Source organism: Lepidochelys kempii, chromosome 26, assembly GCF_965140285.1.
Source record: "Lepidochelys kempii isolate rLepKem1 chromosome 26, rLepKem1.hap1, whole genome shotgun sequence".
Lineage (NCBI taxonomy): Eukaryota > Metazoa > Chordata > Testudines > Cheloniidae > Lepidochelys > Lepidochelys kempii.
In genome coordinates, this window is record NC_136405.1 from 331,727 (window position 1) to 357,377 (window position 25,651).

Sequence of the window (25,651 nt, forward strand, 5' to 3'; positions counted from 1 at the left end):
GTAAGAGCCAAGTATACACCAACATTTCCTTGGAGCTGATGAAACATGGTGATACAGGCTCAAAATTTGAGGTCACTCTCTTTAATATGTAACTGGTAAGTTGAAAATGGGCAGGAGGCTTTGAGAACTCTACAGCAAATGAATGGTTCTGTTTCCTCCCAGTTTCTGAGCATGAGCAGAGAAAACCTCATGATTGGTAATTTGTGCCTGCCGCTTGGAAACTGCAAATGACAAATTTCCCTCCCCAGTATTCATGGTGTTGAATCAAAGGGTTGGTTGGAGACTCTCCAGAATACAAGGTTGTGTATGTATGTATATGTTTAACTCCATTTATATCAATAGGAAAAGTAGAGAATTATCCTCACACACTTTCAAATTGGATGGATTTTCAAATTGGATTAAGTTTCATTTAGCTACCAGCCCAATTCACTATTTTGGACCCATTATTTTATTATTTATTTGTATTCTGATACCATCTAGAAGCCCTAATCATCTATCTGAACCCTATTGTGCTAAGTGTTTTTTTAGCGCACATAATGAATGAGGGTTCTTGCCTCAAAGAATTAAGTTTTAGCTTCTGAAAAGTCAACAGTTGGATAGAGCAAATGAGGGAAGAGATAGGGTACAGGGAAGGTAATAGTGGAATGAACACTTCTTATGTATCTTAGTGAAATCAAGTTATTTTTACTGTGTCATACAGAAACTCAGGTATAGACTCATTGTAAAATGAAACACTTATCTTCTGTATTTTAGTGTCTCCTTTTCTGTGCTTATTTTTGGCTTGTTTCTTTCTATTCCTCTCTCTGTATAAGATTTTTGACCTCTCCAACTTCATCAACAAGTTGGCAGAGTGAAATTGACACCCAGTCAGTTTCTTTCTTGCCCCTGTTTTACCACTGGGGATGTTATGTCAATGAGTTTATTTTCAAGTAAAGACAAGAGTTGCCAACAAAGGATCTCTTTGCACTGCAAGTCTCTAATGCCTTCTGCAACAGTGCTGAAAGTGTTTTTGTCCCATCCACACTACTGGCTAAATTATTTTCAACTCTGATGGAGGGGTCTTGTTGCTGACGTCCTTTTGTTACTGATGAGATCTCAATGCCTCTCTAATCAGCTTCATGCTCCAGGCAGGGTTCTTTCCTATGGTCTTAAAAAGCTTTGAGGCCTTGATGGCATTAGGAAGTTTCTTTTCTAAAATTTCCCACTACTGCTACCACTAGTGAAAATCCACCAATGACTGTACAGGTGAGAGCACTATTGTAAACAGAGCACTGTTACTTTCAGCACTGTGGGACGTAGACCTGCACTGAGTAGGATTAGAGAACAGTATACTTAATCCCTGTGGCTTCCTGGAACTCTGTCTACTCTAGTCTAAAATAATGTTCTTACTATTAGTAAAGTCTGGTCTACACAGTTTTTGTACTACTTTAACAATATTGGTTACTAAACCAAAATAGTTATAGCAGTATGGAAATGTGTGTACACAAGCAGTAAAACCAGTAGCAGCTGAACTGATGGTAGTAACAGTGGGAAACCATAGCACATCTTAGTGTCAGCTGTCTGACAGAGAATATCTAGGCTGTGGAGCGGGTTGTGTATTAATACTGTGGCACCAGTATGATCCTTCAGTGGGATTATTCCATGGCAGTGTCTTAAAATGAGGGTGTGTAAATGCGGTGAAGGAATATGGAATACCACAAATCCTGTGTCTTATTTTTTTTGTTCCCCAAGTATATCCCCCAGTAAAACATTAATGAAAATTTCAATAAAGATGATTTAAAATGCCCAACCCCCTCTGGAATAACGAACACATGCACTTCCTTGTAACTGCTCAGATCTGAGATTTCTCCTGTAACCTCTGCACTGGAGCTATGACAGAAAGTTCATCTGGCCATGTACTGAAGAAAACTATAATGACCAATCCTGCTGACTTTAACTATGCTCCTTCTTGAACTCCACAATGTTTCTCTTCAAATACTCTTGGCGTACGCTGCATGACCCATGCTGAGTTTCTAACCTGCTTCACTAGGGTCATTACTGCCAGTTCTAATTGGTCTGCAGGTCATGACATAGTTAAAGCCACAGGCATTTGCGTGATGGGGAGGGATGTACTTGTAATGTGACAAAGGCAGGACATCCAACTTTTTGTAATTTATTTGAATGTTAAAGGTTGAGAAAGATATTCTTTGTTTCTGTTGCCCTTTTGTTTTAATGAATCTGATGTTTATTGTCAGCCCTGGAGACTTTAGTTCCGTTATCCACAGAACAAGTACAGTACGAGTAATGGTAGTACAGTGTTCCCCCTCATAGCCTTTGACTGTGATATAGTGAGATGGCTCAGGTTGAGAAGAGAGCTCAGTCTCTGTATCCAATTCAGGGCATGGATTTGCTGCTGAAACTATCAACAAGGTGGTTAATTACCCAAAGACCATAACTGAGACTATGTCAACGCTGCAATTGAAAACCTAAGGCTGACCACTGTCAGCTGACTTGGACTCAGGCTCTGGGGCCATTTAATTGTGTGTAGATTTTTGGGCTCAGGCTGGAGCCCTGGCTCTCTGGGAATCTGCAGGGGAGCAGGGTCTCAGAGCCCAGGTTCCAACCCGAGCCCGAAAATCTACGCCGCAATTAATGGCTCCATAGCCTGAGCCAGAGTTGAATGACATGGGCCAGCCATGGATGTTTAATTGTAGTGTTATCATACCCTTTGAGTGTGAAGAACTGTCTAGTAGGAATTGACCTGAGACACAATTTATTTCCTTTGTAGACCATGTATGGAATAGCCATTAGTTGGTGGTTACTTTCACTCACTGCTGTTCTGGGCTGGATTTGAACTAGCAATCCAGATGTGAAAGGCTCACTGTATTATAATCAATCCCCTGAGCTGTTCATCCTACCTATGTTTTTAGAAGAGTGATAATTGTATAATTTTAACATTTATTTGCAACAGATGAACCTCAATCAGTCTAGAAAAACCATGAATAAAAGAGAGATCATTTGGGTTTCCCCACTGCCACTTTCTCTTAACCTTTCATTGTATTTAAATAACTGTTAAAGGGATGTTGCCAGTTTAAAGAATCATATGGTTCAAATTTAGGATCCTAAAGCAATGTTTAGTTATCTAAATAACGCTAGCCTGACTTTCAGAGATGCTGAGCAAAAAGAGTTTCCTCTGAAGTCAGTAAACACTGCAAGTACTCAGCATCTTTGATGAATGCGCCATACTTATTTAGGTGCTTAAATATGGATTTAGGAGCCAAGTGTGGGCACTTGATGTAGAAAATTTTACCCAGGAATTTTTCAATGAACTTTCTTTGCTACACTATTAATAATGCTTTAAGTTAGAAACAGGACACTTGACAAATCTAATTTATGTCTTTTGCAATTTAGTATGTGCATTTCTCTTAGCTTGAACAATGAAACTGAAAACCAAGTATCAATTGTCTATAACTAGTTTCTAGTCAGTTTCACTTTCAGGTTCTCATGTTAAGTGCACAGTTATGTTTGGGTTGCAAACCCTCCAGGGGAAGGTTTATTTAAAAATGTTTCTATTGACGTGTAAAGAAAACCTCTTTTTGTAAAATATAACTTTTATGCCAAATTTTAGCTGAGTGTCCTTTTAATACCGCATAAGCATTCAAGGCAAGGAAAAATCCAAAACATAAACTTTGGCTTCAGAGATTAATGCAATAGAAACACCCTCCCAACTGCTAAGTCTGAAGTCTCCCAGAAACATTATCTAGATTTTGAAACGGATTTTCGATGCAGAATTCAGCACTGAGGTTTGGTATCATCTGTTTATGATGATAGTTAATCATAGACACCTTAAAGTTCTAAAGTGCTGTGCTTGCCCTCATTTCTGTTCTCTAGTAGGTGGAAAGTATTGTCTTTTTTTGTTATTGTTGTTCACTTCTCTATGCTTTATTCTGTAGCTTCTGTTGGCCCTATTTTCTGTTGGGGTAGGCTTGTACAGTAAATTGGAGAGCAACAGGCTGAAATGTTCTGGGATAATTGGGGTGTGGTTAACATAGCTGTTTTAAGATCGTTTTAGTTTTTACGTGATAAGTTTCTGTCCTACCTGCTATTTCTTTACTTCATATATCTGTGCAGCAATACTTTTAGTTCTGTGCTTAACTTCAGGTACAAAAGTTTGCAAGTGTCCGGCAATAAATGTTAATTTCTCATAAGATTACTTGTGTTTGAGCTCTGTGGTTAATTTGACTGAATTGTGAAACGTAAACAGTAATTCATATCTAAGTAAGTTTGCATATATGAAATATGTGTTATGTACTGTGTTTAATGCTGGGAAATTTCCTAGAGCTTTTGTGAGATTCTGGATATTTGTAGAGGGAATTGCAGTATTTCAAAAGAAAGTCTTCCCTGGGTATTGAAAATCTCAAAATAAGCAACTTTGCATCAAAAAGCAGGGATTTCTAATTTTTCTTGCCAAGGGACTGCATTGTATTCTAAGCACCTGTTAAATCTGCACATCTGACCACAGGTTTCTGGTTTAAAGGCTCTTCATCAACTGATAACATTTGTCACAGGAGAACTCATAATTAACTACTTCTAGTGTGGTAGCTCCTGCAGGCCCCAGACTCCCTGTGCTAGGCACTGTAAAAACACATAATAAATACAGTCACTGCTCCAAAAAGCTTACAATTTAAGTATAGAACAGGTGGTTACAACAAACATGGGGGGAAGCACAAGATAACAGTAAGATTGTTCTAATCTGTATGATAAGCATCCTTCACAGCACACTAGCTACCTAGTCATAGCTAAAAGAAAAGGAGGACTTGTGGCACCTTAGAGACTAACCAATTTATTTGAGCATAAGCTTTCGTGAGCTACGGCTCACTTCATCGGATGCATTCAGTGGAAAATACAAAGTGGGGAGATTTATATACACAGAGAACATGAAACAATGGGCTTTCTCATACACACTGTAAGGAGAGTGATCAGTTAAGATGAGCCAGCTCTCCTGCTGGTATTAGCTCATCTTACGTGATCCCTCTCCTTACAGTGTGTATGATAACACCCATTGTTTCATGTTCTCTGTGTATATAAATCTCCCCGCTGTATTTTCCACTGAATGCATCCAATGAGAGCTGTAGCTCACGGAAGCTTATACTCAAATAAATTGGCTAGTCTCTAAGGTGCCACAAGTACTCCTTTTCTTTTTGCAAATACAGAGTAACGCGGCTGCTACTCTGAAACTAGTCATAGCTGAGTTTTTGACTCTATTCTATCCTAGCAACAGTAGGAGCAAAACACTACATCCATAGTTCCAAGATCTCAAAACGTATAGCGTATATACTATCATGATTGAGCCTGACAGAAGGTGAAGCCTAGGCCGCTATGAGGGTTGTTTGGCACAATCTGTAAGTTGCCTAGTGTGTGATTGAGGGATTTGGGAGCAAGGACAGAGGTTGAACTAGTGCAGTGGTTTTCTCCCTTTTTTCATTTGCAGTCCCTTAAACAACCTGTGAGAAGCTCAAGTATATTGCATTACTTTATTAATGCAGTGTTAAGGTTGCATAGTTTAAAAGAAGTCAAATGCAGAAGATAATCTTATTACAGCAACTATAAGTTGGCCACATAGCAGATGTTGCATATTTTATTGTATTTACTAAACAACAGAAATGTTTAACAAGCAACAGGAATAAAATTTACTCATCTCATATGCAACATGTCAGTTATTTTTGCTGTACGACCTTGATTTTAATGTAACTTTAAGATTCCATCAATGTAGTTTTTTTTCATTAATAAGATACAATATTCTACCCTAATGGTGCTAAAGGTTGCAGTACAATTATATGTGGTGCTGTGGACTGTTACTTTAAGTCTGTTTATGATACAGTAGATGTTATCCCTGTTTTATAGACAGGTGAACTGATGCCCAGGGTTACACTGCACATTAGTGGCAAAGTTCTTATAGAACCCCAAAGTCCTGATTCCCGAAATTCAGGATTCTCCAAAAGTCATAAAGAAATTGCAGGCTGGCTTATTTTTAACCAGCATTGCTATTTGACTTGACCGAATAATGTTTTCGTAGTTAACTTTTATTTTGTCCTGATGAATGATATTGCTTAGCGGAGAGACTGTCCCTGTCCTGGTGGCCTGTTTTCAGGAATTAAACTGTACTATGGAATCACAGAATCATAGAAATGTAAGGGTGGAAGGGACCCTGAGAAGTCATCAAGTCTAGCCTCCTGTGCTATTGCAGGACCAAGTAAACCTGGACTATTCCTGACAGTATTGTCCAGTTGTCTTATACGGTAGTTAGAAAGTTTTGTCTTATAGTTAGAAAGGTCTGACCCAGTATGGCCGTTCTTATGTTCTTCTGAGTAGTTAGAATGTAAGAATGGCCATACTGGGTCAGACCAACAGTCCATCTAGCACAGTATCCTGTTTTCCAACAGTGGCCACTGCTAGATGCTTCAAAGGGAATGAACAGAATAGGACAATTCTCAAGTGATTCATCCCGTCTTCCAGTCCTAGCATCTGGCAGTCATAGGCTTAGGGACACCCAGAGCATGCAGTTGCATCCCTGACCATCTTGACTAATAGCCATTGATGGACCTATCCTCAATGAACTTATCTAAATCTTTTTTGAGCCCAGTTATAGTTCTGACCTTTCACAACATCTCCTGGCAACGTGTTCCACAGGTTGACTGTGCATTGTGTAAAGAGGTACTTCCCTTCGTTTGTCTTAAACCTGCTGCATGTTGTTTTCATTTGGCAACTTCTGGTTCTTGTGTTATGTGAAGGGGTGGATAGCACTTCCTTATTCACTTTCTCCACACCATTCATGATTTTATAGACCTCTATCGTATCCCACCTTAGTCGTGTGTTTTCCAAGCTGAACAGTCCCAGTCTTTTTAATCTCTCCTCATACGGAAGCTGTTCCATACCCTTAATAATTTTTGTTGCCCTTCTCTGTACCTTTTCCATTTCTAATGTATGTTTTTGAGATGGGACGACCAGAACTGCACACAGTATTCAAAGTGTGGGTGTACCATGGATTAATATAGTGACATTATGATATTTACTGTCTTATTATCTACCCCTTTCCTAATGGTTGCTAACATTGCATTAGCATTTTTGACTGCCACTGCACATTGAGCAGATGTTTGCAGAGACCTATCCACAATGACTCCAAGATCTTTCTTGAGTGGTAACAGCTAATTTAGACCCCATCATTTTGTATGTATAGTTGAGATTATGGTTTCCAGTATGTATTACTTTGCATTTATCAACATATTGGTGAGGAAGCTGGGCATTTCCGGCATGAATGAGAATGGGACAGTCTTTTTAAAATCACCTGGAAGGACCTGTACCGCTTGTGATTCCCATTTCTACTTTCCCATTTGATTCCCATTTCTACTTTCCATGGAATTTTTATTATGTCAGTTAAAAGTAGAGAGGGTTGTGTTATTCTGAAAATATTTAAACACTATCCTGTAGGAGATGTTCCTATAATCACAGAACTATGCACAAGCAATTCTGGTGCTGAACAGTAGGAGAGTTTCTATCATTGAATAGTGTCATGGGAGAAGTGTTTACTTTAGTGCAGTAATAATCTATTTGCCATAAGGAGCATATCTGATATGGCTGTGCAAAATTAGTAAGCAAACTAGCTGCTATTTGTATCCGTCTATATTTATTGCACTATAGGTTTGTCACTTGTATTGGAGAATATAATGGACACAACATCCTTAAGGTCTTGTTCTTGTGGGGCTCTCCTGCCCCGTCGCAAAAAACACAGAGGCAGCTCTAGGCCAGGATTGTCAAAGTTAAAGCTAAACTTCATTTATCCAAGAAGAAAACTCACTTGTCAAAGGCAGATATGCGTTGTGGATGGTCTGGGGAGGAGGGGGCTTTATTCACATGCTGGAGACTGTGCACAAAGGATCTGCAGCAGCTACAGTGATGTAATTAGACTCAGAGTCTAGTTGTGCTGGCATTGGCTCCCAGCTGGAGCAGGATTAGGATTTGCTCTGTTCCAGCTTGTTCCTTGGAAAGGGGAGACTGTTCTCCTCTGACAGGAAAGTCATGGCTTCTAACAGATGGCCTCCATCTGCACTTTGTTTAACTCTGGAAACCCAAGTGTCATAAAATTACTGTAAACTTGATTTGCTTGATTTTAATGAACAAGTGAAGTAGTTTCTAATAACAAAGGTGTCAGAAATGGATTCCGTATTTGGGTTTCCTTGATAGTAACAGGAGACAATGCACTATGAGGGCAGCACAGTCTGTGTGGGACTTTGTCAAAGGGCGTGGCTGACTCTGGAATATTGGTGCTAAAAAAAAATCCAAAAGTTGGTGAGCCTATGCAAAGACATTGGAGTGTTGTGGTGATAGAGTTGTCTCAGCTGTGCACGTTAGAAAAATTGGGTTCTAAACAGCATATTTGGACACAATTTCAATAGGAGTTGAATACAGGATACCGACCTTTAATGAAATGAAATTGGCCCAGCATGTTGGCTGGAACCCTAGTGTTTGTACTTTCTATGCAGCAGACTGTTGGCGGATGTGGAATGGCACATCCCTGAAGTGCAGTTAATAAAGGAACCTTATTTATCACAGAGAGCTTTAAAATATGGACAGACTGGGAGGGTGGATGCTGGAGTACGTTGCTAAGTACACAAGAGCTTGATTCTGGTGTTAAAGCTGTTACGTAAGGAGAACAAACAGCACTGAGAATGACAGCAGGTCACCAACTCGCCTCCAGGTTCCTGGCTAAGTTGATGCACTGCTTTCGTTTTTCCACTCCCTGAATGTCACTGCTGTGGTTGAAATGAGCTAGTTAAGAATGGTTTAAACTTTGGATAAAATAATTGCCTATTAGCCAAAGGAAAATTCTGAATTCTTATTAAAAAAGAAATACTTGATATGCTAGCAATAGAAAATATGGCAATACAAATCCTGTGTGTGACAGAATTCCTTTGACCTCTGCTCTCTCTGCAGAGAAGGTAGGTCGGTGTGTATTGCTGTTTGCATTTCCAAAGGATCATGAACTAAATTTGACCTAGAGAGCTGTTATAAGTAGTGTTAATCTCCATTCTGTTTTACTTAGCAGCTTTGTCCCTTTATTTTCCAAATCTGAGGACTACAGTGAGAATCCTTATCCCCTAAGGGATCTTGGAGGATATGTGAATACCTTTCTGTGGAGCAGATGCCAGTTCTGCTGCCCACATCAGGTGGGATACTGTAGGAATGGTGTTAGTTTAAAGCCTGTTCATTATCCAGAGATCCGCAGTATTTATCCGTAATACAGTAAAACCTGTAGACTGCTTAAGAAGTTTTGCCATAGTAGTGTAGGCAGTGTTAGATGTGTACCACACATGCTGGAATTCTTCTGAATCACCTATGCTTTCTTAAAAAGAAAAGGAGGACTTGTGGCACCTTAGAGACTAACCAATTTATTAGAGCATAAGCTTTCGTGAGCTACAGCTCACTTCTTCAGATGCATATCGTGGAAACTGCAGCAGGCAGATATGCATCTGAAGACGTGAGCTGTAGCTCACGAAAGCTTATGCTCTAATAAATTGGTTAGTCTCTAAGGTGCCACAAGTCCTCCTTTTCTTTTTGCGAATACAGACTAACACGGCTGTTACTCTGAAACCTGTCACTATGCTTTCTTAATTGTGCATACTCCCTTATCAGTTCAGCACATTTTTAAGAATTAATTGGGCAGAACAAATTCCATATCTCACTGTACTGCTATGTACACAGAGTATTGTTACTTAAATGTGGGACTGGGAGTTGATTCTCCTGGCTTGTTAGTTCCTTTACTGGGCCCTGGGCAATTTAATCCACCACTTTGTTTACTTACCTATAAAATGGATATTGCCGAAATTACAGGGGTTCTGCGAATCGTAGAAAGGGTCACCCATTCTGACTCCTTGCCCTTGCTTTCTAGTGTTTGGTCCAGTCTGGTTTTAGAAGTCTCAACTCTTTTGCACAGCACCTCCAGTTGAGGGGTTGTGAACTTGTTTGTTGTGGGATTTTTTTCTTTTTTTAAGATTTTTTTAAAGAATGGATTGTCAGCCATGTGGATTCTTAAAATCTTCAAGGCTTCCTCCTAAGTGTTTAACGTTGGTGGGCTTTGAATGAGGGCTTGTGTCTGCCAACTTATATGATTGGAGTGAACTCCCTGGGAGAGTGTATGAAAGAAAAAGAGGGAATATTACTCCTAAATGGTCTGTGTAAGCTTCAGGATGTGATGACCATTAATATACATACAAAAGAGAGATAGTGGTATCTGGGTTATCTTCGTCTACATAGAGAAAAATAGAAAGATATTTCTTGTATTATATTTGGATGTGTTACAATATTGTATATTCTCTTAATTGTCCATCAGTAAAACTGTGGTGACTAGCTTACCTCTCAGTCAGCAAGGACGTTTCGTCTGCCTGTAAGGCAAACAGGATACCTGTGCATATCCAGTCTATCAGCAGCAAATATGTTTGCTGGTGGTGGAGGGGATCTTTTTGTATGTGTCAGGGCTTTTTCTGTGCTCTGGAGGACTGATCTATATGCTTGTCCAGTCAGTACATGGGATAGGGAAGGAGAGTGAGTCTGAAGGCTTTGTGCTGTGTTGAACATATTCATGAAGACTATGGCTCAAGGACATGAGACTTGGTTAAATCTTGCTGTGAAGGGACGCCTGAGAAAGCTGTTTATAGTGGCTTTTGGTAGAGAAGGGGTATATGTAGAGTTAGTTCTTTGCATTGCATAATTAGGTAAATAGAGCTTAACTGTAGTTGTGAGGCTGGATCACATAGTTTCACGAAAGCTTATGCTCAAATAAATTTGTTAGTCTCTAAGGTGCCACAAGTACTCCTTTTCTTTTTGCGGATACAGACTAACACGGCTGCTACTCTGAAACCCATAATTTCACCTGTGTGGTAGGGCTGAGTAAATTGGAAATAGAATTCTTAAGTTCAAATTTTTCACCAGACAGTGAATTCTGATGTCTTTTTAATCCCTTTATAACCACTCTGTCTTCGTCAGGCAGTGTTTTTATGTAAGGCGCTGTATCATATTGGATGCTCCTGTGTTAATGGCAGTTCAGATTCAGACTCTGATCAAGGTGTTGTTTCTTACCTGTGACAGGAATGACTAATCATGGCCTGAAGCTGTAATAGTACCCAAAGCTAGAAAGAGTCACTTTGATTGTGGAAATTATTTGCGTAATGACCAGAAGAAACCTTGTTATTGTTAGAAACGATAAAAAGACATTTATTTACTGGTGTTCAGCAGGGGTTGGGATTTTGAACCAACATAATGCTGGTGGTTTGGTTGATATATTTCTCTGCCATGGCTGTATAAAGCTATGGCCTCTTGGAGAAAAATCTCACTAGCTGAAAAGGAGTGTTATGACCAGCTACAATTTTCAGACTCCTCACGCGTAAAGATGACACCATAGCTTTCGTGAAAAATTGGGGAAGTACCTGCAACAAGAGCAAGGCAGGGGATATTTGCAGAATGCTGCTTTGGGTAGAGAAAAACTTCATATTATTATCAGTAACTAGTATTAAGAGTCCTGAATCAAAGGGCCAGATATGATCTGCATGCAGATTGGGGAATTGGAACCCAACTCCATACTTCATTGGCTGATAACTTGGAGATGGAGACTTCTTCCAGGTGAATCTGACCTCTGCAAACAAAGTCCCCGACTCTCAGAATTGAATCAAGGACATGTTGGTTTTGGGAGAAGTTACACTCGCGTGAGCCTGGGATTTTCTCCTCCTGTTAGGCATACTATCTACAAGATTGTCAGCATTTGAGCTGATGTTCTAATGGTTCTGGAATGGTTCAGGAGATGTATCCAGAGCTATATAGTGCTGATGGTAATTCGGGAGTCTCAGTCATATGAGACAAAGGCCCATTATCAACAAGCACTCCAAGCGCCCCTGCCGCATGTCATGGGTTTAGAATTGGTGTGTTTCAAAGGTGAATTGCAAATGAAAAAACATTTTCTATTTACTTAGATATCTATATTGTCCCCATCATGCTATAAAGTTCCTTTGTGATGACTTACTAATAAATTTTTAATTGCAAAATAAAAATTTGTTTCTCTTTGTTATATGTTTGAAATTTCATCCCCTGACTCCATTTCTGCCGTTTTTTCAGTTGGCCTTTCACATGATGATGTAGCTGCCATGAGTTCAGCCTTGATGTGCCATGCTAAAATATGAGCAATTATTTTCCCTATCTCACCTCAGCCCCACAAATATGGCACTCTTTCAGATGTCCCCTCCAGTGTGACATAAGCCCCCCTTCATAAAAACAAAAAGAGCAGGTATTTGTATTGTTTTTCCTTTTAGCTTCACATGCCTCTTACATTTACATTATGAGAAGGGATAAATTAAAAGAGCTTGTGTGACCATTATTTTATATTTCTATTGCCATCTCTCCTTTTTCTTGTCTGTAATCCCTGTCCTCACTTCCTGCCTCTAAATTATTTTCGTTGTCCTTCTTTGGACCCCAGCTTTTTCAGGTGTAGTTCTTGAGATGAGGTGACCAAACTTGACCACTGTATTTAAGGTCAGGATGTATTGTCTATTTGTATAATGCCATAAAGACAAATGTTGTATTTTCTTTTATCTTCTTAGTAGTGCGGTGTAATAATTCGGCCTCCATGAGAATGTCTGCACTTCAGCTGGGAGAGTGCTTCCTAGGCCAGACATGCATGCGGTAACTCTGCTCACGTTAGTGTACGAAAAGTAGCAGCACAGACATTGTGGCAGGGGCTAGCCACCTGAATACAAGCCTGCCCAACACCCTAGGACGCTAGATCTATGCTCAGGTGGCTAGGCTGTGTCATCGCTAGGGCTCTATCAAATTCCGGCCATGAAAAACATGTCACGGACCGTGAAATCTGGTCTCTTCCCATGAAATCTGGTCTTTTGTGTGCTTTTACCCTATACTATACAGACTTCATGGGGGAGACCAGCGTTTCTCAAAGTGGGGGTCCTGATCCAAAAGGAAGTTGCAGGGGGGTAGCAGTATTGCCAGCCTTACTTCTCCGCTGCCTGCAGAGCTGAGTGTTCGGAGAGCAGCGGCTGTTGGCCGGGCACCCAGCTCTGAAGGAGGCACCTGCAGCAGCAGCGCAGAACTAAGAGTGGCAATACCATACCGTGCCACCCTTACTTCTGCGCTGCTGCCTTCAGAGCTGGCCCGCCAGAGAGTGGCGGCTTCTGACTGAGGGCCAAGCTCTGGAGGCAGCAGCACAGAGGTAAGGGTGGCACGGTCTGGTATTGCCACCCTTACTGCTGCGCTGCTGCTGGCACTGGCTCTGCCACTACTCTCTAGGTGCCCAGCTCTGAAGGCAGAGCCACCGCCAACAGCGGCGCAGAAGTAAGGATAGCAGTACTGCAACCCACCCCCCCCATAACCTTGTGGACCCCCCCCAACTACTTTTTGGGTCAGGACCCCTACAATTACAACACCGTGAAATTTCAGATTTAAATAGCTGAAATCATGAATTTACGAATTAAAAAATCCTATGACCATGAAATAGACCCAAATGGACCGTGAATTTTGTAGGGCCATAGTCATTGCCCAAATATGGACCCACAGGGTTGGGCAGGCTTGTATCCGGGTGGCTAACCCATGGCTCTGCATCCACGCGGCTGTGTTTAACATGCTAGCTTGAGCAAAGCTGTATGTCTCTCTCATGAAGAGCCAAATCACTTTGCTTTTGGGCAGCAGTCTATCAAACGTGACTCACTTCAGTGAATCTCTTCTAAGGAAAATGCCCACCAACATGCAGGTACACAGAGGAATGGATTATTGCAGTGGAGCTTTCCTTCAAATACTTTCTAAAAATAAACTGCTGAGGCTATTTCCTTGGGCACAAAAATGTATTTTAAGTAGTTTCTGGTGTTTTCAATTCATGCTGCCTTATGATTGCCCCTTGATCATCTTGTTTGCAGAGAGCAGCAGGAATTGTGATTTGTTGGCACTCAGTGAGAGGAGGAGTGGTGGCTGATTCTGCAGTTCCTAAACCTGCACCCAACTGTGGTCCAAAGCAGTCTTATAAAATGACCTTTGCCTACTAGCCCTGTAGGGCTTTTCAGCCACAGTTCTCAAAGCTGTTTACAAGGGAAGGTAAATATCATTAGTTTCATTTTACAGAGGAGGAAACTGGGGGCACAGAGGTGAAGTGATTTTGCCAAGATTGATAAGGCTGGGAATAGATTCCCAGGTCTCTTGGCTCCCTAATCCATTGTCCTGCCCACAGGACCATGGTTTCTTCCATTCCAAATAATTTTCTTCACAGGATACGGGTGTTACTTCTCTGGTTCCAGACTTTCCCCTCTTCTTGCAGTTGCTGTCACATGAAGCAGATATTGGATCAATTTGAGCAGCAAGTACCTTTTGAAATAGCATTGAGTATTTTGAACCAGAATAAATGGGTTGTGGCTTAGTCCTATCTGGTAAATGTAATACGCTATAGCTGTGGCAGTTCTCTTAATAGTCACTGTGTGGTAGGTTCATAGAATCATAGAATATCAGGGTTGGAAGGGACCCCAGAAGGTCATCTAGTCCAACCCCCTGCTCAAAGCAGGACCAATTCCCAGTTAAATCATCCCAGCCAGGGCTTTGTCAAGCCTGACCTTAAAAACCTCTAAGGAAGGAGATTCTACCACCTCCCTAGGTAACGCATTCCAGTGTTTCACCACCCTCTTAGTGAAAAAGTTTTTCCTAATATCCAATCTAAACCTCCCCCACTGCAACTTGAGACCATTACTCCTTGTTCTGTCATCTGCTACCATTGAGAACAGTCTAGAGCCATCCTCTTTGGAACCCCCTTTCAGGTAGTTGAAAGCAGCTATCAAATCCCCCCTCATTCTTCTCTTCTGCAGGCTAAACAATCCCAGCTCCCTCAGCCTCTCCTCATAAGTCATGTGTTCCATTCCCCTAATCATTTTTGTTGCCCTTCGCTGGACTCTCTCCAATTTATCCACATCCTTCTTGAAGTGTGGGGCCCAAAACTGGACACAGTACTCCAGATGAGGCCTCACCAATGTCGAATAGAGGGGAACGATCACGTCCCTTGATCTGCTCGCTATGCCCCTACTTATACATCCCAAAATGCCATTGGCCTTCTTGGCAACAAGGGCACACTGCTGAGTCATATCCAGCTTCTCGTCCACTGTCACCCCTAGGTCCTTTTCTGCAGAACTGCTGCCTAGCCATTCGGTCCCTAGTCTGTAGCTGTGCATTGGGTTCTTCCGTCCTAAGTGCAGGACCCTGCACTTATCCTTATTGAACCTCATCAGATTCCTTTTGGCCCAATCTTCCAATTGGTCTAGGTCCTTCTGTATCCTATCCCTCCCCTCCAGCGTATCTACCACTCCTCCCAGTTTAGTATCATCCGTGTTTGTCCAATCTGTTTCTAAAAACCTCCAATGATGGGGATTCCACCACCTCCCTTGAAAGTCTGTTCCAGAGTTTAACTACTCTGAGAGTTAGAACATATTTTCCTAATATCCAACTTCAGTCTCTACTTGCTGCAGATTATAAGATTATTACTTGTCCTACCTTCAGTGGACATGGAGAATAATTGATCGACATCCCCTTTAGCACAGCCCTGAACATATTTGAAGACTGTTATCAAGTTTCCCCACAGTCATCTTTTCTCATGATTAAACGTACCCAGTTTTTTAATCTCTCCACATAGATCAGGGTTTCTAAACCATTTGTCGCTCTCCTGGATTTTCTCCAGTTTGTCCACATTTTTTCTAAAGTGTGGCACCCAGAATTGGACACAGCACTCCAGTTGAGGCCTCATCAGTGCCAAGTAGACCAGGACAGTTCCCGCAACACTCCTGTTAATATAGTTATACATTCCCTTACAAGAGCAACTCAAACACCTAAGTGTATGTTTGTACAATGTGATTTTAATTCTGTGCCTGCAACGTTTCAGTACTTCTATTTCCTAGCTCCATGACTATGTAGGTCCTTCTTCCCCAAAGCAGGATTGTGTACTAAACCTTCTGGTGTATGTGGACATATATGCAGTAGAGGTGGTGCTGATATCTGATGAGCATCTGACAGCACTGAAATGTCTGTAGGAAGCGGAGCACATTCAAGTTGTTGACAATGACTTGCACTGATTCTATGGGTCACTGGTGTAACCCAGGAGGTTTTTCTGTGGGGTTATAGGATAGATTTTTTTCCTCCATGAATTATGTGAGTTGCAAAATTGAGCCACTAGCAGAATGCAATGTTTTTGTAGCTGTATTGGTCCCAGGATATTAGAGAAGCAAGGTTGGGAGGTAACACCTTTTACTGGAACAACTTCTGTTGGTGAGAGGGACAAGCTTTCGAGCTTACACGGAGCTCTTCTTCAGGTCTGGAGAAGAGCTCTCTGTGTAAGCTCGAAAGCTTGTCTCTCTCACCAACAGAAGTTGTTCCGATAAAAGATCTTACCTTGCCCACCTTGTCTCACTGGCTGAAAACAGTCTTTTTAATTAAAGGCTTTTTTCCTTTCCATAGGCAGTTCTCTTCCTGCAGATGTTTCTAGGAGGGGGTGCAGTCTCTGAATCTGTACAGCACATTGGTTTTCTAAACATCCTTTGTATAGTAACAGCATGTGCTGAGAGGTTGGCAGCCTATAAAACACTGTCACTCTCTCTCGCTCTGCCTCCCTCCCTCTCTGGATCTGATGACATTACACAGATAGATGTGCTTGCAAGAAAAACAGCAGAAGGAGTTTTGAATGTCTGCCAGAAATCTGCAGCATGAAGCTAAGCTGGCTGCTTCTCATCTTGTTTTCCCGGATCTCTTATTGTGTGCATGTATTCTTCACTTGCCAGGATTTTCTTTGCTGAGCAAACAGACCAGCAATGAGATCTCTCCATCCTTACAATTATGTTTTCTCTGATACAGGGATACTCTCCCGAGGCTCCCATCTCCATTCAGCCTTATTATAATTATCTTAATAATATTAAAAATGTTTTATAGGGTGGGATATTAAATACAAAAATTGGAGCTGATTGGACATGTAAAAGTGTTTGCTTTTAGTGTCTTGTTTGTTGAGTCTCAGAATTGATGAAAACAGGAAGTCTCCTAGTTGTGAAGGAAAAGATTTTTCACCTTGTGCTGCTGGAGCAGGGTTAAATTCTTTCTGTTCTCTTTGAAAGAGTGCTACGTTTACAAGATCCCTTACTGTAGAAGACTGTGGGCAAGAAGGTGAAAGAATCAGTGATAAGAACAGCACAGAAGATCAAGAAAGAGATAACTCAGGTTTTTAATTGTACTGAGACTTCTTAAAATTCTCTTAAGATAAGTGAGTTCTATGTGAACTCTCTGCAGGCATCAGCTGCATGAAGTAGACCAATGCTTATTCCCAAAGGAAGTACCATAACGCTTTCCCCTGCTGTACTAGTGGGTTACTTTAATAAATGGCACGGCGTGGCTGCCAAATTGGATTATCCACAGAGGGCAGTGGCTGCTGGTTGAGCACAACTATCCTGAGTGAACTTGTTTTCAGTGGAGGGATATACACTTAGTTCCTCCACTCCAGGCTGCAGAAAAAAATTGTATTTAAGGACAAAAAAACCCCAATTTGCAAGATAGTTAGTGCATCCAGCTCTTAAGCTTTGCCAGTTGTCCTCCTACCCTGTCCCAAACATACAGCCACATACATTTTCCCTCCTGGGGAGAGGAAAAGAGAGAAGGAAAGAGAAAAACACATGTGACAGAAGCTTCACATCACTTCATGCACCACTGGAAAGCATGCGGATACCCCTTTGATAGGCATGATATAAGAACTTGAATAGAATAGCTGGAAATCTGACATGCTTATTTTTATCTGAAACAGAAACTGTTAATGAGATTGTCTGAAACCATTCAAAAGTGAACTGCAAAACTAAATGAAGATTTAGTTAATATTTTAGGTTAGTAGTTGTGGAATGCCCCTTAAAACATGGTTGGTTGTATTTAGTACACATCTGGGATTCAATTTTTATTTTAGTTTTGCAGTTCATCTTTAATAACATGCTGGGTTGCTTCAGGGTGTCATCTTACACAATGTTTCATCTGTCTGAGAACTCGTGTAGGAGATAAACAGAAGCATGATGCATATGCACATTTTAATGGTAATGAGTGGTTTTAGATTCAGTTGTAATAAGGGGGATAGGAAGATCCTGCAGCAGAAAAGTTTGTCCTTTACATGAGATTTGGCCCTTTTCAGCTTCTCAGGAAACTCCCATTGACATAGTCTATAGCTCTCTGACAGGAAGTTTCAACTATATTTCATTTATGGATGAAATCCCCATTGAGGTCAATGGCAAAACTCCCATTGACTGCAGTAGGGGCAGGATTTCACCCCAAATCTTTAGTATTCCTGAAATATTTTAAACAAAGTTGCTTCCCTGGCAAAGATAAAGGCATGGTTACCAATCACTGAGAAGTGATCTCTGAGATGGGTAAAGTATGAGAAAAGCACATGTAAAAGTGGGAGTTCTCTTCTGTGGAGGTGATCTTGGAAGTTAGTTCCTTGGGAGGAGGATGCTGGGATAAACAATGTAATGAAGTACACTCACTGGAACATGCCTCTCACACCCACCTATTAGTTAATTAGATCCTTGCTCATTAGATTGTACCTCTCTTGTTTGCTCCTGCTTGCTTAGTGCCATAGTGTAGCCTGCTGGACCTAAATCCTGCAGTAACCACCCTCAATTTCTTATGGTCAACTGCACTAGATATTATGACATTTTGACAATTTCAAGTAAATTCAGAAACAGGTTTTTATTTAAAAATGAAAACAAATACTGCAATCAATTTAGTATTCCATGTGTTTATTTTCATGTTAAATTAATTTCAGATCAGTTTTTATAACGTTTCCACCGCTGCCCCCAATATTCACTTGATGATGTGGCACTGGACTTGTATTGGCAACGTTCCTGGTAGGTAAAAGCAATCAGGAAACACAGGAATTTGTCAGAGGAAAGATGTAGCTTTTGGCTACTGGATAAAGGGCTAGTTGGGGACATGGGGAGAAGTGGCTTGGGATTTTAGCACTTAGAATATGCTTGAGCTGGAGAGGACATGCATATCCATTTTTCCTGGCCCTGGAGTAGGAGCATAGAGGACTAGAAACTTGAGTGGTGGCTTGAGCTATCTGCCCCTGAAACCCTTGGCATAAACCAACTATCCCCATGCCACTACTACATTCAGCAATGATGGATAAATATTAACTGCTTGTTTCTGCCAAAATGATTGAACAGTGAAATAGCAATGATGGCCTTTAAACTGTCAATAGGTTTCAGCATAAAAACTATACTGAAATGGATTGGGACATTTCACCTGTCAGTGATTGCTTTAGACAGACTGTTCACATACTTAGACTATATCTACACTTCAGCTTTTGTCAGCAGAACTTACATCGCTCGGGGGTGTGAATAAACCATGCCCCTGAGTGACGTAAGTTACACCAACATAAACGCCGGTGTGGACAGCACTATGTCCATGAGAAAGCTTCTCCCGCCGACATAGCTAATGCCTCTCATGGAGGTGGGTTTATTATGCCAACAGGAGAGCTCTCTCCTGTCAGGATAGAGTGTCTTCACCAGATGCACTATATGGGTAGAGTCCTTAGAAAAGAAATTTTGCCTTAGGTCAGAGATTCAGATTTTAAAGTCTTTTCTCTCAATCATGATGGCTACAAAAATTTAGATTCTAGACATGGGTGGTGGGTGAACCCCGGGCTCAGGGAGCCTAGCCCCCTGGCTCACCTGCCCCTTCTGCCCGAGGCCCCTCCCCTCCCACTGAAGCCCAGGGGTCTCCCCTTCCCCATGCAGCCACCAGCCCCACAGGCTCAGGCCGCCCGAGCACGTCCCACCCCCAGTGCACTGGTGGGACAGCATGGCCCCCAGCCCCGGAGCGCCGGGTGGGCGGGCGGCGTGGCCCGCAGCCCCCAGCCCCGGAGCGCCGGGTGGGCGGGCGGCGTGGCCCGCAGCCCCGGAGCGCCGGGTGGGCGGGCGGCACGGGCCTCCTCCTCCCCTCAGCCCCAGTGCGCAGGCCAGCTCCCATTAACCCCAGCCTCTGGCCCCGGCCCCAGGGGGAAGAGCCCCCCGTAACACAGTGCCAGGAAGCAGAAAGGGGCTTTTGAGGGTGGAGCAATGGGCAGGGCCACGCAAGGCTGTTTGGGGAGGCTCAGCCTTCCCCTGCCTTCAATATCCGCGGCCCATGATTCTAGAGCACATTTCTTTGGCGAATAATTGATTCTAGCAAGGATCATGTCTATTTCACTGTGTTGCAGAGGAATGAGTACAGTTTTCTCCTATGTAGGATTTTAAAATTACAGAAAGGTAGGATTTCCACAGTCCCTTGCTGATTTTAAATATTGCCTCCCCAGATGCCTTATGAAAAAAGCAATATGCGTAATGTGAAATTTTAAAGTAACATTTTTCATATGTATTTGTATAAAACAAGAGTTATGAGGTGGAAATGTAATTCTGTGAATGAAAATACTATTGGGCATAGGGCCCTTGACAAGGAAATATTTTCCGTGTTGTGGATATTAGTCATCCCACTGTGTAAGGAAGTATAGGGCACAGCATCTGAACAGCTGAATGGTGTTAATGTAATATACATCCCCGGAGTTTTGGAATACTGTATTATCATTAATACGTAAAAGTTGAATGGGGAGAGGCCACTTAGTTAGATATACTTATCCATGGAAACTTGCCCCCCCCCCCAAAAAAAAAATTGTGGAAAAAGGAGAACTTTTCAGATTCTTCAAAGGGAATGAATAGAACATGGCAGTTTTCAAGTGATCCAGTCCCAACATCTGGCAGCCCTAGCTTTAGGGACACCCGGAGCATGCGATTGCATCCCTGACCACCTTGGCTAATAACCACAGATGGACCTATCCTCCATGAACTTATCTAAATCTTTTTTGAGCCCAGCCATAGTTTTGGCTTTCACAACATCCCCTGGCAACGTGTTCCACAGGTTGTGCGCTGTGTGACTAGTACTTCCTTTTTTTTTGTCTTAAATCTGCTACATATTAATTTAATAAGGCGACCTCTGGTTCTTGTGCTATGTGAAGGAGTAAATAACACTTGCATATTCAGTTTCTCCACACCATTCATCATTTTATAGACCTCTACCATATCTCACCTTAGTTGTGTGTTTTCCAAACTGACCAGTCCCAGTCTTTTTAATCTCTCCTCAAATGGAAGCTGTTCCATAACCTTAATAATTTTCGTTGCCCTTCTCTGTACCTTTTCCATTTGTAATGTATGTTTTTTGAGATGGGGTGACCAGAACTGCATACAGTATTCAAGTGTGGGCGTACCATGGATTTATATAATGGTATTATTATATTTACTGTCTTATTATCTACCCCTTTCCTAATAGTTCCTAACATTGTATTAGCTTTTTTGATTGCCACTGCACATTGAGCAGATGTTTGCAGAGACCTATCCACAGTGACTCCAACATCTTTTTCTTGAGTGGTAACACCTAATTTAGACCACATCATTATGTATGTGTAATTGGGATTATGTTTCCCAATATGCATTACTTTGCATTTATCATCATTGAATTTCAGCTGTCATTCTGTTGCCTCGTCACCCAGTTTTGTGAATTACTCAGCACTGAATTACATGTATGTATGTATGTCTGAAGCATCCATCATCCTAGTAACTGTGGGCTTGATTTTCAGAGGTGTTGAGTGCCTGTAGCTCACGTTGCCTTTAGTTAGAGTATTGCGTGCTCAGCTTTTCTAAAAATCTGGACTTTGTGTTCTTTATATCATAAAAGTGTCATATTTAACAATCAAAAAGACAGAGACACAAGGTGGGTAAGGTAATATCTTTTATTGGATCAATTTCTGTTGGTGCGAGAGACAAGTTTTCAAGCTTACGCACTACTCTGCGGTCTAAAATGTTGTCGTAACACTGTGAATCTGGATAACATGGTGAGTCTGGACCATTGCTGAAGAATTCTGCAAATTTTTATGAGGGCAGGTAAGTGTTATCCCCATTTTATGTATTAATAAACGGAACCAGAGACTAGTGAAATTACTTGTCATCTTTCCCATTAGTAAGTAGAAGGGAATTCACTTTCTGTTCCAGAAAAACAGTGCATGCCTTCTGGGAGTGTACTCTAGGGGAGTCGAGCACTTACCATTAAAGGGAATCACTCTTTATTCTGTTATTTTGGTTACCTGGTTTGGGTTCTGGCAGACCTCTTGCAGGCATGAGTTCTAGAATGCACTGCTGCTGACTTCTTGTATTAAAATGTGTGAGGGATTTTTATTTAAAACAAGGCTTTAATTTCTACTTAAAAAAAATACTGTGTGCTTTTTGCATTTCTTTATGCTTTGGCTCCCTTCCTAGGTGTCAGCATGTTTCTGTGGGAGGTGAGGGGACAGAGAAATAAAGGAGCAGGAAATACACACATCCCTTTGGAATGAAGTGGTAAAGCTGCCAGCTAAAATAGCCAATCTCATTAAAATCAGCTACAATCCTGAAGGATTGGAGAGTAGCAGCTGTTGTACCTATATTTAAAAAAGACAGTAGGGGTGACCCAGGGATTATACAAGTAAATCTTACTGCTGTTCCTGGTAAACCAGTTGAATTTACAATTAAAAATAGAACTATAAAGTACTTAAATCATGGTATGATAGGGACTAACCAGCACAGATTCTGCAGTGGAAAATCATGCCTCACTAATCTACTCGAATTCTTTGAATGTGTCAGGATATTGGTGGATAGACGGGAACTAGCTGACATTTATTTAGATTTTCTAAAGACCCTGGAAAAAGTCTTTTACAAGGGATTCCTAAAGAAACTAAGCAGTCAGATGAGAGGCAAAGTTCTGTATGGATCAGAAACTGACTGAGATAAAAAACAAAAAATAGGACTAAATGATTAGTTTTCACCAGGGGAGAAAGTTAATAGTGGGGTGATGTTAAATATATTTATTAATTATATGAAAAGGGGGGTGAGTTGTCAGGTGGCAAAATGTTCAGGTGACACAAATTATTGAGGTTAATTAAGCCCACAGAAGACTGAAGAACTTCAAAAAAGATCTAACTAAGCTAAGTAAAATGGTTGCACAATGACATACGAAAGTCAGTATGGATAAATGCAAAGTAATACATATTGGAGGGAATTATTTGAACTTCTCATACACCTTACTGGGTTCTAAATTAACTGTTCAGTTCTGGTCTAGGGATGTAAAATGTTAGCCAATAAGCATTAGTCTTACCAGTTAACCTGCCTTACCTGTTAACCCCCAGGTCGGCTGGCTGACCCCAGTGGCCCTGCACTGGCCGACCCCAGCCCAGGCGGCTGGAGTCGCCCCAGCCCCTCTCCTTTTAATCAGTTAAACATTTAAACTATATAATTTTAATTGTTTAAACGGTTAACTTTTTAAACAGTATTTATATCCCTATTCTGGTCATCACAGCTCAAAAAATAAAATAACAGAATTAGAGAGGGTTCAGAGTCTGACAACAAGAATGGTTAGGATCATGGGAATACTCATATATTAAGGGAGATTGAAAAGGCTGAAACTGTTTACTTTGGAGAGGAGACAAATAAGAGGGGACATGATAAAAATATACAAAATAATGAATGGTATAGAGAATGCCAGTTGGGATCTTCTCTTCACCAAATCCCATAATACAAAAACAAAGAGACATTCAATGAAATTGTAAGGTTACAAATCCAAGACTGAGAAAGAGAAACTCTTCTTCACACAATACTCTATTAGCCTGTGGAATTCCTTGCCATAAAATATCACTGAGACCAAGATCTTAGCAGAATTAAAAAAGGATTTTGTGTGTGTGTGTACAGACACACACACACACTCTCTCTCTCTCCCTAACATGTATGTACACACACACACACTCTAACATGAATATCTAGAGTTGTTGGGGGAGCAGGGAACTGTTTAAAAGGGTTATAAACCCTGTTTCAGGGCGGGCACCAACCTCTAGCTGTTGGGGATTAGGAGGAAACTTTCCTGTTGTCAGATTGTCCCATAACTACCCCACTTCAGAGCTCTTGCACTTTCCTCTGTAATAACTGGTACTGGCTGCTGTCAGTGACAAGATTTTGGACTAACTGGGTTATGGGTCTGATTCACTGTCTTAATTCCTTGTGTTCCTAATTGAACTCCTTTCCTTTTAGCTTTACTCTTGCAGACTAACTCATATTTTTAAGTCAGTCAAAACTTGTGTAGCTTGAGAAAATTGAGCAGCAGCAGGGACTGACCCTGGAGTGATTCACTGTGCAGAAGTATTGTAGCAATGACATGTACACCAGATGTACACAGGCCTCCCACCAGGAGGCTCTAGAGTGGGGTGAAGTGAGAAAGTGGTGGACTGTTTTTCCTCTCATCTAGCTATTATGTCCCACAGGCAGAAAATAGGAGGGACTACAGTGCAAAGTGCTTGAGGCCCTGCAATGGCAGGGAAATTATTAAGTGAGATATACCCACCCAGATAATTTTGGCAAGTGTCCCACATGCTGCATAGGAAGATGACCCAACTCAAAATTTTTTGTTTCAATTTTGGGCAATTTGACAAAAACAAAGGAGAACTAGATTCATAAAACGGTAGGGGGAAGGAGAAAGCAGACTCCCTGTAACCATTGGCAGATGTGCAGGTGAATGAGCCTCTGATAGTGTGGCTGATGTGATTAGGTCCTATGATGGTGTCCCCTGAATAGATATGTGGACACAGTTGACAACGGGCTTTGTTGCAAGGATAGGTTCCTGGGTTAGTGTTTTTGTTGTGTGGTTGCTGGTGAGTATTTGCTTCAGGTTGGGGGGCTGTCTGTAAGCAAGGACTGGCCTGTCTCCCAAGATTTGTGAGAATGTTGGGTCATCCCTCAGGATAGGTTGTAGATCCTTGATGATGCGTTGGAGAGGTTTTAGTTGGGGGCTGAAGGTGATGGCTAGTGACGTTCTGTTATTTTCTTTGTTGGGCCTGTCCTGTAGTAGGTAACTTCTGGGTACTCTTCTGGCTCTGTCAATCTGTTTCTTCATTCACCTGCACATCTGCCAATGTGATATATGCCGTCATGTGCCAGCAGTGCCCCTCTGCCATGTACATTGGTCAAACTGGATAGTCTCTACATAAAAGAATAAGTGGACACAAATCAGACCTCAAGAATTATAACATTCAAAAACCAGTTGGAGAACACTTCAGTCTCTTTGGTCACTCGATTATAGACCTAAAAGTGGCAATTCTTCAACAAAAAAACTTCAAAAACAGACTCCAACGAGAGACTGCTGAATTGGAATTAATTTGCAAACTGGACACCATTAACTTAGGTTTGAATAAAGACTGGGAGTGGATGGGTCATGACACAAAGTAAAACTATTTCCCCATGTTTATCATCTCATCTCTCCTGCTGGTAATAGCTCACTTTACCTGATCAGTCTTGTTCCAGTGTGCATGGTAACACCCATTGTTTTATGTTCTCTGTGTATATAAAATCTCCCCACTGTATTTTCCACTGAATGCATCCGATGAAGTGAGCTGTAGCTCACGAAAGCTTATGCTCAAATAAATTTGTTAGTCTCTCAGTGCCACAAGTACTCCCTTTCTTTCTACTTTTTATAAATAGTCATTGGAGCAAGGTTCTCCCAGCTCTAACCACAGTCC

At 41.4% G+C, this 25,651-nt stretch overlaps 1 protein-coding gene across 4 annotated transcripts in view; it reads left to right on the plus strand.

Moving 5' to 3' along the window:
• Positions 1–25,651, plus strand: part of KAT6A (lysine acetyltransferase 6A) — an 81,742-nt gene that overhangs the window by 2,609 nt on the left and 53,482 nt on the right. Inside the window, exon 1 of one of the 4 annotated variants that reach the window (XM_073325197.1) lies at positions 8–95. The exons of the other annotated variants lie outside the window; for them this stretch is intronic. Within the exon in view, the coding sequence (XP_073181298.1) occupies positions 46–95 (50 nt within the window). The 5' untranslated portion in view covers positions 8–45. Of the gene's footprint in view, positions 1–7; positions 96–25,651 lie in introns of those variants that run through there. 4 annotated transcript variants of the gene reach the window in all.